Raw genomic sequence first — 16193 nt, 5'->3', positions numbered from 1 at the left:
TTCCCCCCACTTGTTTTACTCTGATTTGTTTGTATAAAAGATCAAAGGAGAAACAAAACAGATTTATTTTTACAGTCTTCTCTGCTCATATTTACCAAGGGTATCAACATCAGGGGAGGGCACTGAACATTCATATATATATATATATATATATATATATATATATATATATATATATATATATATATATATATATATATAATACAAATAATAATTTAAGGTGATTCAAAGATGTTTATTTGTGTATAAAAGGTGAACATGTATTTTCAACTGTGTGTGTTTGTAAACACACAACATGAGAATTTGAGTATTGCATATCAGTTTAATGGTCAGGGGGTTTCCTTAAAACTTTGCCCCAGTCAGGGTGAGAGGAGGTCAGTTATACTTTTCCCTGCTTTGACTATCTCTCAATTCTTCCTCTGCCACACACGCACAGTTCAGGAAGATGCGTTGACAGATATATTTGTGGAAATGTCCCCTTTATTGCTCTAAAAGCTCAGATTGTCCCCCAGAGGACATATAAGTATGAGCTATATAGAATATCATTGGTTACTTACTGGCCCAAATCAAAACATCCCATCCCGAAGTGCCACTCATTTGAAAGCACAACACATGGCCACATAGCAAACATTCCACCGTCAACATCCTTTTCTTCAGAAACGTTTTTTTCTTTATATAACACATCCGTTTTCCATTCCTACGTTACGTTTTGGTTTGCTTTATTGGTTGTGATGTTTTGCTCGGATTTGTATGTTCAGGTGTGTTCTGTGGTCTAAAACACAAACATAACCCGAGGCCATCTTGCTCATAAAATACGAATTGGTCTCAAAGTGAGGAAGGACTATTGGATGAAACACGCACACATACATACAATCGTCTATTTTCAAAGGTTAAGTCTAACTGCCACTTTGCTACCCAGTTTCTCATGGGAGCTGAACTTAAGTGAGTCCAACGGTGCTAGAATCAATCATATCTGTTTATCCACACACACAGAAACAGGCCTGTGTTTGTCTGAATGCATGCGTGTTAGACGTCGGGAAGAGATCCCGCACAGACCTAAACTGCACCTTTGGACCTCGGCCATCTGTGTGTGTGTGTGTGTGCGTGTGAAGGTCATTCTTTGATCTGGCTCAGACTCAAGGCTCAGTGGGCTACTAGACTCGTATATCTCACACTCTGCCTGAAGAGGTTGTGCACCCGTATGTTTTAAATTAGCAGCTCTGACATAAGCACAACACCATCGCTTAAACAGATTCTCCCTTTAACCTTCCAGCCTCTTTAAAAATGTTATCCACTGTGTCAACCAACATGGTTCCCCTTTCGGCAAAGTAACCTCACTCTCTAAAAGTCAAAAGCAGAGTAAAACGCTTTATTAAGAAGATCTGTAGGGTGATTCCGAGTTCTGTACAGAGTCATAATTAAGACTGTGACAGCTCTTAAATTAGCAAGCCCTAATGCTTTAACAATGGGCTGGTGAAGCAGGTAGTACAGAAATACCTTCTTTCCCCTTAGAGATAAAAGAAAATATTCTTGCAATAAAGTACAGCGGGGCACGATGGGACAGTCATGTTATAATATATATCCTTATCAGATTTCATTTAATGTTTAGGATTTTGGTTTTAACAGCTTTGGAACTGTTAGATACTATAATGGCAAAACCCAGTGACGAGCATAAACGGAAACCTATAGTAATGATTTATGGCAAAAAATAAATATCACAAAATATGAGGTTTCCGAAAGACAGCAGTGAAATGTAAAGTGACCGATATAGAGGCTAAAGTTACAGTTTAAAGGGACACAGTAGTTTATCAAAAATACAAATTATGTCACATTTATTCACCCTCATGTCGTTCATAACCCCTATATGACTCTGATCAGTGTACCACAAAAAACTGAGAAATGTCCTCCATAAAAGTCAATGGGAGCCATGTGTTCTGGAGAAGAAAGTCATACAGGTTTGGAATGACATGAGGATGAGCAATAAAATAATACTTTTTTGGGGAAAACTATCTGAGCGAGATTATTGTGTAGCTTAAATATCTGAAAAATACAGAACAATAGCCCTGAGTCCAAGAAAAAATGGCTCTTGTTTTGCTTTTTTTAAACGCGAAAAACTATGTATATTGTTTATGTACACTGGGCATTGTAAAACGGTTTGGCTTGGACTCGGCGCCCGTTTCTTCGTCACCTCGTGCAGTGAAGCTGGCTGCTGGCAGGATCTTATGCCTATTCTCGATTTCCAGCACACCGACACAGCTTTCACTGAGTGTTGTATCTGTTTGTGTTTAAGTGTGCACGAGTGGCTATATTCCCATACAGAGATGTCTGCACACATTGTTTCACTTTCAATGAACAGAGACCCTTCTGTCAGGCTGTCATTCATAGAGGCTTTTACAGAGGGAATCTTTAGAAAAGTCTTTTACAGCTTTCAGTTTCTCTCAGATTAGTGGGTGGAGTGATCACAGTAATGGACTGACAACATCTAACACCCACTTCATCAGTTTTTCTTGTCTGTTATCCAGCTTTAGGTTTTTAATAGATTTAAAGTGTAACCTGTCAAAAGTATAATTGGGCAGATGTTTAGCACATCTCAATAGGATAGACTCCAATAATGAGGTTAGCAAGTAAAACACATGCTCTGTAAAAAAAAAGCAAATTCCAGCTCGAGTGAAATCGGAGGATGCATAGTATTTTTTAAATAAAGTTTTCCTAATTGTGACCCTGGATCACAAAACCAGTCTTAAGTAGCACAAAAACATTTTTAGTAAAAGCCTAAATGGGTCAAAATGATCAATCATGAGGAAAATTAAGTACAGATCATATTCCATGAAGATATTTTACACATTTCCTACCGTAAATATATGAAACCTTTATCTTTGTGTCTGGATGTATTTATTAAGTATTTATTTATTTATAGTATTTATTAAATATATATTTTCCCCTTGAACTGTAAATGCTTTCATTGCAAACAATCTTCAACCAATTGAAAATGTATTTATTTTCATTTGTATTTATTCACATATCATTTACAGCTTAATCATTTCTGTCTTGCGTGTTTATGCTAAAACTTTATGCCACAATTTCATTTTCACTCACAAATGTGACACTTTAATTTTGTTTCTTTGACCTTTAACAATTTGCGGAAAACACAGATAATACAAGTTTAGCACAAAACGGTAGACAAAAAAAAACAAATAGAAAAATGAATATACATACAATAATGGTACATGAATAATAAAAGCTGCAATGATATAATAGACTGTAGAAGCAATAAAGTTTATGGGATTGTAACTATGTATTGAATAACTAGTAGTTCTGTAACCAGGTATAGAAAGAGCAATATTAATATTTGAAATGGACAAAAAACAAGCCTTACAGTCATGTTTGGCCAATTCACTCAGTATATTGTGGTGAATGTTTGGTTTATAGCCTTCTAGGATCTCTTAAGATTTGTGTTAAGTCCACGGCAGCATGCACAAAACTCTTTCCATTTGTGCAATTATAGCATGCACTGAACTGCCCAAAATAAGGTGGTCTATCCATTTCAGCAGGAAAGTGTGGTTGCCATGGCGATGGCGGTTCTTATATGCTCTAATGGCGACTGGAGGTCTTTAAAGTACATTAAAACCGATGTTATCACAATTCCTCATTGTGCTCATAGTGCTCTCAAAACAAATTATGACCCACAATGAGCCCACGTGTCTCCAAATCTCTTTTCACGAGCCAGAAGCTGTTTACATATTGATATTGGGTGCCGCATTAGAACGTACTTTCCTTTCATGAAGAGATCTGACAGATTTTTATCTGCTTGAATGTTTGTGTATCAGCGTTTTTAAAAGCTTTTGCTGCATGACTGTGCACAGAGATTTTGCATCTTATAGATGTGCCATTTCGGTAATAGCTCCTGCAAATCATAACAGTCATTATAATCAGACTTGACTCCCTCTCTCTCTCTTTGTATTTCTCTCTCCATCCCTTTCTCTGTGCTGAGGGTGTGAGAAGGTGAATGTCAAAAGAAGCATAAAGTGCAAGTCAAATGAGGTTTGAGAGGGTAAATGTCAAATGAGGCTGTGAGAGGGTGAAGGTCAGATGGAATTGTGACAAAGTCAGTTGAGGCTGTCAGGGTGAATGTCAGATGAGGCTGTGAGAGGGTTAAGGTCAGATGAGGCTTTGAGAGGGTCAATGTCAAATGAGGGAGTGGGAGGTTAAATATCAAATGAGGCTGTGAGAGGGTGAAGGTCAGATGGAATTGTGACAAAGTCAGTTGAGGCTGTCAGGGTGATTGTCAGATGAGGCTGTGAGAGGGTGAATGTCAGATGAGGCTGTGAGAGGGTTAAGGTCAGATGAGGCTTTGAGAGGGTTAATGTCAAATGAGGGAGTAGGAGGTTAAATATCAAATGAGGCTGTGAGAGGGTGAATGTTAAATAGAATCGTGAAATTCCGTCAGTTGAGGCTGTGAGAGGGTGAATGTCAGATGAGGGTTAAGGTCAGATGAGGCTTTGAGAGGGTCAATGTCAAATGAGGGAGTGGGAGGTTAAATATCAAATGAGGCTGTGAGAGGGTGAAAGTTAAATAGAATCGTGAAATTCCGTCAGTTGAGGCTGTGAGAGGGTGAATGTCAGATGAGGCTGTGAGAGGGTGAATGTCAGATGAGGCTGTGAGAGGGTTAAGGTCAGATGAGGCTCTAAGAGGGTCAATGTCAAATGAGGGAGTGGGAGGTTAAATATCAAATGAGGCTGTGAGAGGGTGAATGTTAAATAGAATCGTGAAATTCCGTCAGTTGAGGCTGTGAGAGGGTGAATGTCAGATGAGGCTGTGAGAGGGTGAATGTCAGATGAGGCTGTGAGAGGGTGAATGTCAGATGAGGCTGTGAGAGGGTTAAGGTCAGATGAGGCTTTAAGAGGGTCAATGTCAAATGAGGGAGTGGGAGGTTAAATATCAAATGAGGCTGTGAGAGGGTGAATGTTAAATAGAATCGTGAAATTCCGTCAGTTGAGGCTGTGAGAGGGTGAATGTCAGATGAGGCTGTGAGAGGGTGAAGGTCAGATGGAATTGTGACAAAGTCAGTTGAGGCTGTAAATGTCAGATGGGGTTGTGAGAGGGTGAATGTCATATAAATGAGGCTGTGACAGGGTGTATGTCAAATGAGGCTGTGAGAGGATGAATGTTAGATGAAGCTGTAAGAAGGTGAGTGTCACAAGAGGCTGTAAATGTCAGATGGGGTTGTGAGAGGTTGAATGTCAAATCACAAAGATCGTTTGACGAGGCTGTGGGAGCCTTTTTACAGAAAATAGCACTTTCTTGACCATAACGCTGGCCGCTACAGCGATCTAGAAAAACACTTAACTTCAAGTGCCCACTTAAACCAGTCTCATGTGCGTTTACCTGTGAACAATTACAAGTCCTTTAAACAGGTGGGATTTCTTACCTCCTTATCTCTTTAAATAAAAAGAAAAGGAAGCCATAGGTGAGTTATTGTTATGTTGTCATTTCTACCCATGGTCTGCGTGTATTGATTATTTTGACCTAAATCTGGTGCTGTAAACTCGCAGCTGTGAGAAGAGAAAGTGAGACGCTGTGATTATTGATACAACGTGACAACTAAATAAGCTCTCATGTGGACAGCGTTGTGTGTACAGCATTCTAGCGTGTGTGTGTAATTCCAGTGAGCGGTGTGATGTGAATGTTATGGCATTGTTATAAATCACTCCAGCTGTTGGATGTGTATGACTAATGTCATGATAGGGTCAAAGGGGCATCCTGTACCGCTCACACGTGTGTATATGTGTGCGCCTGTGCCCTGTTAAAAAGTATATATGTCGGGACAGGGCAAATGAGTGTAACTCGATGTAGCTGACGATGGAAATGTGATTTTGCACAGGTAGAGTTACTGCCACATCAGCACGTACACACACACTCAGACTGATATTCTTTGTTCATCTGGGCATTGTAATACATTTAGGTAATTCTTTAGCTGCTCCGGAAACATCATAGTGGTTCTTCATTGATTCTCTTATCGGATTAAATGGCTCCATGGTGTTGACGTATTTGTTGTTTTTCGATGAGTTTGTATTGATTGGTGCAAGTTATAGATCAGGGCTTTGTTTTCAAAGTGAAGGGAAAGAATTTAGGAATTGTGTTAAGACTTTATTTTTGCCTGTATGTTTTGTACATACATTTATACTATACCTTACTATATACTACCGGTCAAAAGTTTAAGATCACTTGGCAAAAATGTTTCTTATGATCTTAAATGTCTGTTTTACATTTCTTTAGAAGACAAAAATATAATTGTGGCAATATATTAATTTCATTTATTAGAAAACAACAATTTATAAAAAAAATATTTGGGAAATAATCTTTTTTAAATATCCAAATGATGAATACAAAGCAACCAATAAGATAAGTAATACAAGTCAATAATGCTATAAAGGCTTCCCAGGTTGAGATTCTGGATAGTAAAATGCCAAGTGTATGATTCGGCAAACTCTAGACAAAGTGTGACTGTTTTAAATATTTTGAAATATAACAGTGATTTGTATTTATATTATATATCTATCAAATTTTATATACATACAATTTATATCAGGGTTTATTTATTTTGAATGATTTTTCATAATTCCTCAAATGTATAATTATGTTCATTTGTAAAAGGTGAAATAGATTGCTTAGATTTTGGACATTAAGATCCCTACATACTGTACAACACCAATACAATATGATAATGTCATGTATATATAAATATACACAATGTATAATATACAGCTGCTGAAAAAAGATTAAGATACTATTTCAAAGACCAGTTTTAGCCTTTCTGAATTTACTGTTTATGGGTACTGTATGTGTAAAATGATAATTTGTGAACTACAAAGAATATTTCTGCCAAATGAAAATATTGTTTCTATTTGCATTTATTTGCAGAAAATGAAAACTGGAGAAAGAGGTCAAAATAACAGTAAATATGCTTAAATATTGCAAAGAAAACAAGTTCATATTCACTTTTAAGCATTACAACAGTAATATTTCATCATGTTTTTGGAAACAGTTCAAAAACATTTTTTAAGTGATAACCTTGACTGGAATGGACACAATACATCTAGAAATGCTGATGAAATGAAACATTTGGAAAGTCTCTCTTTTTTTTCTGCGGCTGTATGTAATATATACACAAGTAGTGGCAAAAAGTGATGTCCAATATTTTTTTATTAAAGGTTTATTAAAACTTTGTATGCGTTTTGCATAGTTGTGTAAACTTACGTTTTGAGAATATTTTTTCTTTTTATAGTGTGGTCAAAGTATGTTTTATTGCCAGTGAGCTGTATTTTGGTATAAAGCTTTATATAACCTTTCTCCAATACATATCTTAAAAGTTTAGAGTTTGTCTATTTTGTTCCATAAATGTACCTAATGTACAATAAAACTGAGGGGTGCTGATATTTTACAAATATGCTGATCATCACTTTTATTCACTAACTGGATAATATATAATTGTATATAAAATATGTAATGTATATCATGTAAGTAGCTTTGGTATGTGCATTTTACAATTGATCTGAGAATGGCAAAGTTTATATTGCATCTGTGTGTTTTAAACTGGACATCTGCTCATGTGTAAAAATCCCAGTTGCTGTCTTCTGTATCATAAACACATTCAACACATGATCATGGAATTTTAATGAGGGAAATCTGTCTGGCTCCTTCTCTCACATACGTCTATACTGGAGTATAAACTGCTGCTTGTCCGAGTCTGATGATTCTGATTTGTGGAGCCCAGGAGACTGTTTTGTTACCTATTTAGGTATCTGTGCCATCTGTGTAACGTGTGTGACATCTTGAACCTTATTCTTATAAAGTGTGGTGAGCCAGAACTAGGTGACCTTTAGATAGGGTCACACCTGTCATTTCAGCGTGTATAGGATCAAAGAGATGATGTAAAGTGTCCCCTTGGTGTTCTCATCTACTCATGTGATCCCTCTCTTCTTCTGTAACAGGCTGACACCAAGTAACCATGACCGAATCCAGCGCTTACGCCAGGAGTTCCAGCAGGTCAGACAGGAAGAGGTGGAGCCAAATGACCGACACCGTAACTACAGCCAGGAGCAGCCGTGGGTGAGTGTGTGAACTGGATTCGTGCACCCACGACAGTGTGGACGCAAATGGTCTCTGGGAGCTCCCAGGAAGGAGACGACTGTTCGAGGACTCTCCGTTCCTGGGGCGGTTACGTACGAGACCACCAGGGCTGATCCTAACCTCTAACCTAAGACCACTGCATGCAGGAGCACGTGACATTTGGGTCTGACATTATCCACTAACAATGCTAACATCACCATGTGTTCATCCATCTGGACTGTTCACTCATCCATTCGTCTGTTCTGACGATCTTCATCCATGTCACTGCAGCCATGACCTCTGTACATCATGTGATGGAAAGTGTATGTGAGAGAGAGAGATTGTGAGAGTGTATGTGTAAGAAAATAAAGTATAAAATTCAGCCTTTCTAGACCGAGACTGTGTAGTATTTAAACTGTCCAGGTCATAGAAATCTGAATTGACTATGAACAATTAAATCTGGATTCACGTGAACTATTCGTCCTAAATAATGAAGGTCCCATTTAGAAATGACATGCACCTGAAGAATAATATTTTGATCTCAATCTTTTTGCTGTGTTACTTTAAGTGTGGAATGTTTTTAACATTATGCATTTGTATTAATCTATCTAGGGAGTTTAAACTGGATTTGTTACACAGCATAATGTGCATTTTCCTTAATGTAAATTTCACTTTTTTACTCTCATTCCCTCACTACCCTTATAGAGACCTGTATTGTATTATTTTTGTTGTTTTGCATTCTACTATATTAAATATTGTTTTTAATGTTTTTTTCTTTCTTTCGCCCCCAGTTTCTTCCCCATTTTAAACACCCATACTTAAAAAAGCCTAATTCTGCCCCCTAATGATATTATGGTTTAAGGAATGGAAACGCAATACCCAATGCTACAGAAAGTGACAAAAATTATTCAACCACGATTTAATGTGTGTCCAATCTCCAGTAAAAATCTCCAGTATTTCTCATTGGAATTTAGGAGTTATGTATTTTAATATTCTTTTTCACTTTCTCCCGAAACTCCTCAACCGCTACGGATGAATCAGAAAAGTGTTAGCGTCATCAGCCGCACAAAATCCGTCGCCTTGTTACCCCATTCGCATCAGACTTTTAATGCCATAATCTGTTTAGCAAACAAATGGAACGTTCCTGTGACACTGATGTTGTTTTAGGCAGTGAAGTGTGCGCGTGTGTTAATGAACTGGGCTAAATGACCCGCTTCCTCGCATCCCTCATCCTTCAACCTCCGTCTCCACGGCAACGTGGCTGCGGCAAGCTGTGTCAATCAATCCCAGCGTGCTGTTCACCTTCATTAGAGTTAATGGAATTCTCTGTGTGGATCGGCTCTTGATTGAGCGTGCCTGGGATGGCATTCATCTGTTTGACTGAGCGTGACGAGAGCAGGGGACTCAATGTAAATGTTGCCATAAAAGAAATGGATTCTTATGGGTCATGAGCAATTTACTGCCGTTACTCTGTTCTGAGTAAAGAACAAAGGCGTGTAAGAGAGAGACTGTGAGTCTTATTGTTTGGAATTGCACCCTTATGTTCTGTGCCAGGCAGGGCGTGCGAACTTGTGTTTCTTTAATTAATTACAATGCCGTTATGCTTAATTATAATATCACCATAAAATTAACTAATATTCGATTAATGTTCATCTGGCATTCATCTAACCTCCAACTGACATGTATCTAACATCTGTTATGTGTCATCATTCCAGCCTTATGATGTGTGTGGATCACTGGATCTGATCTCAGAGCAATAACATCAGCACTACAGGGGAAAGATAGGACACACTGCATGTGACAGCTTAATAACAATTACATGGATTATCATTATACTTATAATATTGCTTGGTTTGCCACGTAGCCCGAACCCCTTGGGAGAACCTCAATTCTTGTGTTGCATTAGCAGTCCAGTGGTTATGGGTCTGCTCTCCACGGAACATACATACTAAGCTTGAATGCACTGTATGTCAATTTGGAAAAAAGCATAGATCAAATGAATAAACGTAACTATAAACTCCTATGCACCTATTTAATGCACCCTTGTGCTCTCTAGCAACTATATTTAAGTGGCCTCGTGGTTACGTAGATAAATTTACTGAGAGGTTCTCTGTGTCTTGAGGTTCCCGAGGGTTTCATTAGTATTGCAAAGTGAGTGCATTTTTGTATCTTTTAATGTTGACAGTGTATGGGGCTACACAAGTACTTTTAACGTTATTGTTTGTGGAAAAATAGCGATTTGTGACTGTCTGTGAAAAGCAGGTTAAAGTCTCAATCTAGTTATGAGACGATGAACATCAAAGTTTGATAATTTTACTATGATTTCAAATCTTTGACATGGCCTTACTCTGTCGATATTGAAGGTATCAAGAAAAGAAATGACTTTAGATGGATTTCATCGGCAGGGTCACAGTTTGGCATTTTCAATTTATAACTATAGAAACAGACCAACAAAAACTAAAATTACTTTACATCTTGTTATTGATGTTGTGATTTAAATGCTAATAATATTATAGACCATAATAATGTTATAAGTTAGTTAATATTGAGTACGTAATTATATAAATGTTTTATGGGTTGTCATTTGGTATAATGGTTTCATTAGCAGCAGTTATAATATCATTCCACCTCAAGCATAGATCCACATATAAACACACTTCTACACACAAGCATCGCTCATCTCTGGTAAGTGCTTGGAATGAGTCTCTCTGTGTGTGTGTGTGTGTGTGTGTGTGTGTGTGTGTGTGTCTGGACCATAGATTTTCATAACCCACGCATGTGCATGTTTGTGCATTTCATTTTCTACTCAACTTGCAATTTGTACACTTTTATGTTCATTCTGTGTGTTGAAACCAAACCGTGTGTGTCTGTTTCAGTCAAACTGTAGCTCTCAAACCACATCTGGCCGCCATTCGGTGTCTGTGGAGGTACAGTTACAGAGACAAGAACCTCGAGATTCTTTTACTCACGCTCAGAGGCAGTACAGCTCTCTTCCACGGTAGGTGATAGTGTGGAATTACAAATACTGTTGTTTTTTGTTTGTTTCATTGGCTATTGGCATGAAATATTAATAGTATTCTATAGCTCAGTTGGTTGAGCGCTGTGCCAATAGCAAAATGGTTGTGGGTTTGTTCTCGGAGAACACACATCAAACACAAAAAAAAACCCTGATGTAAGTCGCTTTGGATGAAAGCGTCTGCCAAATGCATGACGCTCACAAAACATGTGAAATCAATTTAGTTATGTTTGTGGCTTTAAGTGCATGTACTTGCTTTGAGATCATGGGTCAGTGTATTTCCGTTCATTCAATATTCTTGTCCAGCAAATATAAATGTACTGTCTACTAAAATGTTTTTCTTCCCCCCTGTGTAGGCACCCCCGTAAGACGCCCACCCCGGCTTCAGAGAGCGAATGGGAACGGACATGTCCACCGGGAGAGGGTTTCCAGGCAGCTAAAGACAGCGGCCGTTACTCCAGCTACCAGGGTACTCGATCCGTCCCACGCACTTTCCCCCGTCCCAGCTGCAGGAATGGCCTCTCTGCTCCCTCTGGACCGGCCGGTACTTCTGTGGGTAGCGGATACAATGCCCGTGTCCTACTAGAAGCCCAGGAGCTCCTCCGACAGGAACAGAGGCGCAGAGAACAGGAACTGAAAGGAAGAGGCCTGTCGATGAGGGTGGACTACGAATGCCAGGATTCCAAAGGACCCCTCCGACAGGACGTCCCACCCTCCCCTCAACAGATTGTTAGACTCGGCCGCATCCACACACCTGAGAAAGCATGGCCATTTTTGTCATGAAGAAAAGATTCACCATGTATTTACCTTTTTTGAACATGAAGAACATGGTGGAGAAAACTATGGTGTGCAATTGCTGATAGATGCAAACATCAGTGTTATATTTTGGACCCAGACTATGCCTCACTGAGTGCCTTTCCGTTATGGGGTTACGGTGGTCCCGCCCTCTCGGTAAATCCGGTGGCAAGAAGGCTCTTGCATTGGCTGTGTAGGACTTTATGCTCTGACAATCAACCTGAAACAAGCCTCTGCTTTACTCCTCTCTAGAACCATGTACTGTAGTACAACTATCCCGTCTATAAAAATGAGCAGCTGTCCTGCTTTGCACAGGTTTTAATGAAGTTGTTTTGCTATGAAGTAATTTGTGCTACAGTGTGTCAGATGAATTTTAAAGTTCAAGTAAAAGTTGTCGACTATATTTGAGTATGATGTAGTTACATCATAGTTTCTGTTCAATGTATTCAACCTGTCAAGTCACAAGGTACAGCATCATTGACGGGCAGAAAAGAGGAAATTCCACAAAGAGAGAAAAGAGAAAAACAAAATGGGGTCACGGATAGCAGGTCATTAATTGATACTCCTCATTAAATTTTCAGTGCACTTTCATACACAGAATTCTCGACCCACTGCTGCCTGCCAGGTGTGTGCGTGAGTTCCTGCTCTCCCAGATGACCCACACTGAATTTTTCATCACCCACACCAGCTGCCCTTGCATTGAAAGGACACAGTGCTGTGTGAAACTTCAGTCACCAAGATTGAGCCCCCTACCTCCCATAAACACACACACACACAGACTGGCTGTGTTTGGAATAATGTAAATCATATCGAAATTACCTTTTGTGCAGTATACTGCCAAGTGTACTGTTAGGATTGAATTTGATTTTTAAAAATTCAACTTGACAATTTATAGATTACAATATGGCATTAAAGTTCAGTTTACAGTCCTGAACTTTGGATACCATATATATATATATATAATACCATATGTAATGTGTCTGCCATTTTAGAACGGTCCATTTTTTATTTGCTGATATCACTTACAGCATCTTTAACCAAAGTCCGTTTAAGGAAGTAGTGCTATCGTCGGCCATGTTTGCAACAACTCCTGGCAGCTCTTTATGCCATTGAAAGACCACCATCCTATCTGCTTGAATGGGGAAACACTGATATTTCTACAATCGTCTGCTTGAATCCCAATTAAACAACATATGTTCTAGCAATAATTAAATATGACATAAACTGTACCATAACTTTGCTTTGCTAAGCTTAAACCGCGCTAAAAATCACCTTTTTGGAGTGCGCTTCATCCACTGAGCATGCGCACAGGCTGACAAGCACCTCACGATTGCCTCTTTTTACTGGAGGGTGCGGCCATATTGAGTGTTGCATTCCTCCGCATTCATTGTAATTGCAGTGGCGCATATTGTTAAAATGAATATCTTTGCTTTAACTTAATATTACAGATTTTTTTTACAGAAGTTGTATCAGATTTCTCTCAAATTGTTTATGAACTGCTGGTTGCCAGATATGTGTAGCAATCAAAGACTATAAATATTAGTGTGCCACTGCCATTAATATGAGTGTGGAGGGAATGCAACGCACAATATGGTCACTCTAGTGAGTGTTGTCCCGCCTACAAGTAAAAAGAGCCAATCGTAAACCAATAAAGACTGATTATTCTCCAGAGCAGCGTTTTACATAGAAAACTGTGAGGACCTTGCCATTTTGTGCATATATGCAGTAGCTAAAGTGACCTCAAAAAAGCACAATATAGGCTTAGAACACAAAAGTTCAGAAATATGCTATTTTATTGTCAATTTAATTTCCCAATGACTTTAGAAATATCTGTCTTCCCCCATTCGAGTAAATTGGACTGTAGTCCTCCTATGAGTGAAATTGCTGCCCGAGGGTGTTGCAAACATGACCGCAGAGTGCGTGACATTTGGAAATAGACTTTGGTGACAATACCAGCCCAACGTTCATCAAACTAGCCAAAAGCCCAAATACGAAAAACTTAAATATAATCTTACGTAAATTTAGTCTGCAGTACATAGCCAGACACAACCCACTTTAGACTGATAGATAGTTAAACTGGATATATTTATGAGCATTTATTGATCCTTAAGTCAAAGTCTTGAATCAATAAATGAGCTAAACCACGCATCTGTCTGAAACCGTGCCTAACGGCTGGAGGTGTCACATCAGCCCCGCCCCTTTATATATCAAACATGCCCTATTGCATATCAGCTCTGCCCCAACAGATGCTGAGGGGGTGACTACAGCACAGCATCAGTGCACTTCGAGATCACACGCTAGAACTTTGAGTTCTGCCGAGAGGAACTCTGAGAGTTCTGGGCTCTGAATCAAGAACTCCTGTAGAGCTGAGATGCTCTCAGACTTTAACAGGCTAGGTCAGCGCTCTCTGTGTAAGTGTGTGTGCCCAGGGGGTAGGGTCATATGAGCCAGCCGATGCTCGCTTGACACATAACAGTGTGACACATGGTGCGAAACACACTCTGCTGCCCAGGCACAGATGGTTGGTTGTGTTTGTGTGTGAGAAGGGGGCTGGGTATCAAGATAAGAACATGAAATGAGCTTCAGTACGATTCTAAACAATCGAGACACTTCCTTATTGTTCTGTTTGTTCTTTCTTATCGGATTGAGGAGTTCTCCTGGTCTTTGTAATACTCGAGAGCGTTAAGAAATATTGTCGTTTTTTTACCCATACCTCTTAATACCAAACCTCTTTTGCACCTTTTCAGACGTCTCCAAATTGTATTAACCGTTTTAATGAAGAAGTGTTAAATATACAGAGACACAAGCAGACAGACTGTGTATGTGTGTATCATCGCAACAACCTCCAATGTGTGTTTTCACAGACAGTCAGAGATACTGAGTTTCTTTATTAGTTTGTTTACAGAACTCTGTACAGTGTTTTTGGTTTTTTTGCCTGTGTGCTTCATGTCTCTGTTATTTTGTGTTGTTTATATGCTGTTCAGAAATTTGTGATTTTAGAAACACAGCTTCTGTTTTGACTACAAAACTCTTGTAAAATAAAGGAAGGGATGCTCTTCCGTTTGTGGATAAACACTGCGGTTGTTTGTGATCGAGTCCATTAATCATCTAGTTTTCTCTCGAGTCTGACATTTTTAGACAAACATTTTTTTAAAGTTCACTTTGTGTATGTGCGCCATTATTTTGATGCCTTTCCGGATTATAGAACGTTTGCATCTTTTTGCTGCCTCCTGCAACTTCGTCTTGTTTAGCAGAACTTGTAGTCAATATATTTAGTCATGCTGGCAAATCTCAAGACTTTCAGGTATGCTGTGAGGAAGCTACATCTCACCCACTAAAGTGCATTCTTTATATTTGCAAGTACTGTATATAGATATATATTCCTGGTCAAACTAAATCAGAATTATGCACCGTCCTTTAAGTTTCACAAAGCAATTTACTTGGATGTTATTAAATATGTCCAGTTTGTCCACTGCACATAAAGCTTGCATAAAAAACCCACTTACGTGGTTTAGATCACAAGGCATTACTGGATAGCATGTCCAATGGTTGCAGATTTGGGAATCTCAATGAATGGGGTTTTGTATCTTCTCACTGGATCTTGACAAACTTCACATTTTACCTTGTGTATGCTGTGTAGCGGGCAAGTGAGCATGCAGGGGCAGTATCTGAAGTATGCAAGGACATAAAGGTCAAAGGAAAGGTCGGAACTCCATAAAAAAAATTCACTTTCGTCGAAGCCGATAGCCTTGCGTCAACATGCTCCGACATATAGCGCTGTTGCGCTCTGCACGACCGAGTTCGAGTCCCGGCTCCAGGTCCTTCCCCGACCCCACCCCCTCTCTCTTGCCCACTTCACTTCCTGTCCTCTCTAAACAACAGCTGTCTAAATAAAGGCAAAAACGCCCCAAAAATTCAATCTTAAAAAAAGAGAAGCACTTTCGTCCAGATAATCGCCCAATTGCACTGCATTCACTTAAAGCAGTAAAAAGCTATTTGTATTACATGTGCATTATTTTAGTACCTGTATGTGGTAAATGGATATGTTAACAAAGACATTTCCAAATTTGAGCAGCAGACCAGCGGGATTAAAGAGAAAAAGACGAAGATGGAAGATAAAGCAAGAAAGAGGTAAAGACTGGTGTTGTGGAGCAGATGGAGCAGCAATTTTCTCCAGCTGTTTGAAGGTGCCACTCTCACCTGAGCCATACAGAAGCAACAGATGTGCTATTTATACACGGGCACACACACACGTTCTATTAAAGTCCCCATT

At 39.1% G+C, this 16193-nt stretch overlaps 1 protein-coding gene across 5 annotated transcripts in view; it reads left to right on the top strand.

Moving 5' to 3' along the window:
* Positions 1–14988, top strand: part of pard3ab (par-3 family cell polarity regulator alpha, b) — a 71508-nt gene extending 56520 nt beyond the window's left edge. For all 5 annotated transcript variants that reach the window (XM_079451386.1, XM_079451384.1, XM_079451385.1 and 2 more), the window contains 3 exons: positions 7992–8109; positions 10986–11107; positions 11482–14988. In XM_079451386.1, the coding sequence (XP_079307512.1) occupies positions 7992–8109; positions 10986–11107; positions 11482–11908 (667 nt within the window). In that variant the 3' untranslated portion in view covers positions 11909–14988. The remainder of the gene's footprint in view (positions 1–7991; positions 8110–10985; positions 11108–11481) is intronic.
* The last annotated feature ends 1205 nt before the right edge of the window (positions 14989–16193 follow it).

Source organism: Barbatula barbatula, assembly GCF_947034865.1.
Source record: "Barbatula barbatula genome assembly, chromosome: 3".
Classification (NCBI taxonomy): domain Eukaryota; kingdom Metazoa; phylum Chordata; class Actinopteri; order Cypriniformes; family Nemacheilidae; genus Barbatula; species Barbatula barbatula.
Note: the sequence above shows the minus strand (reverse complement) of the source record. Positions and strands in the feature narration are given on the sequence as shown.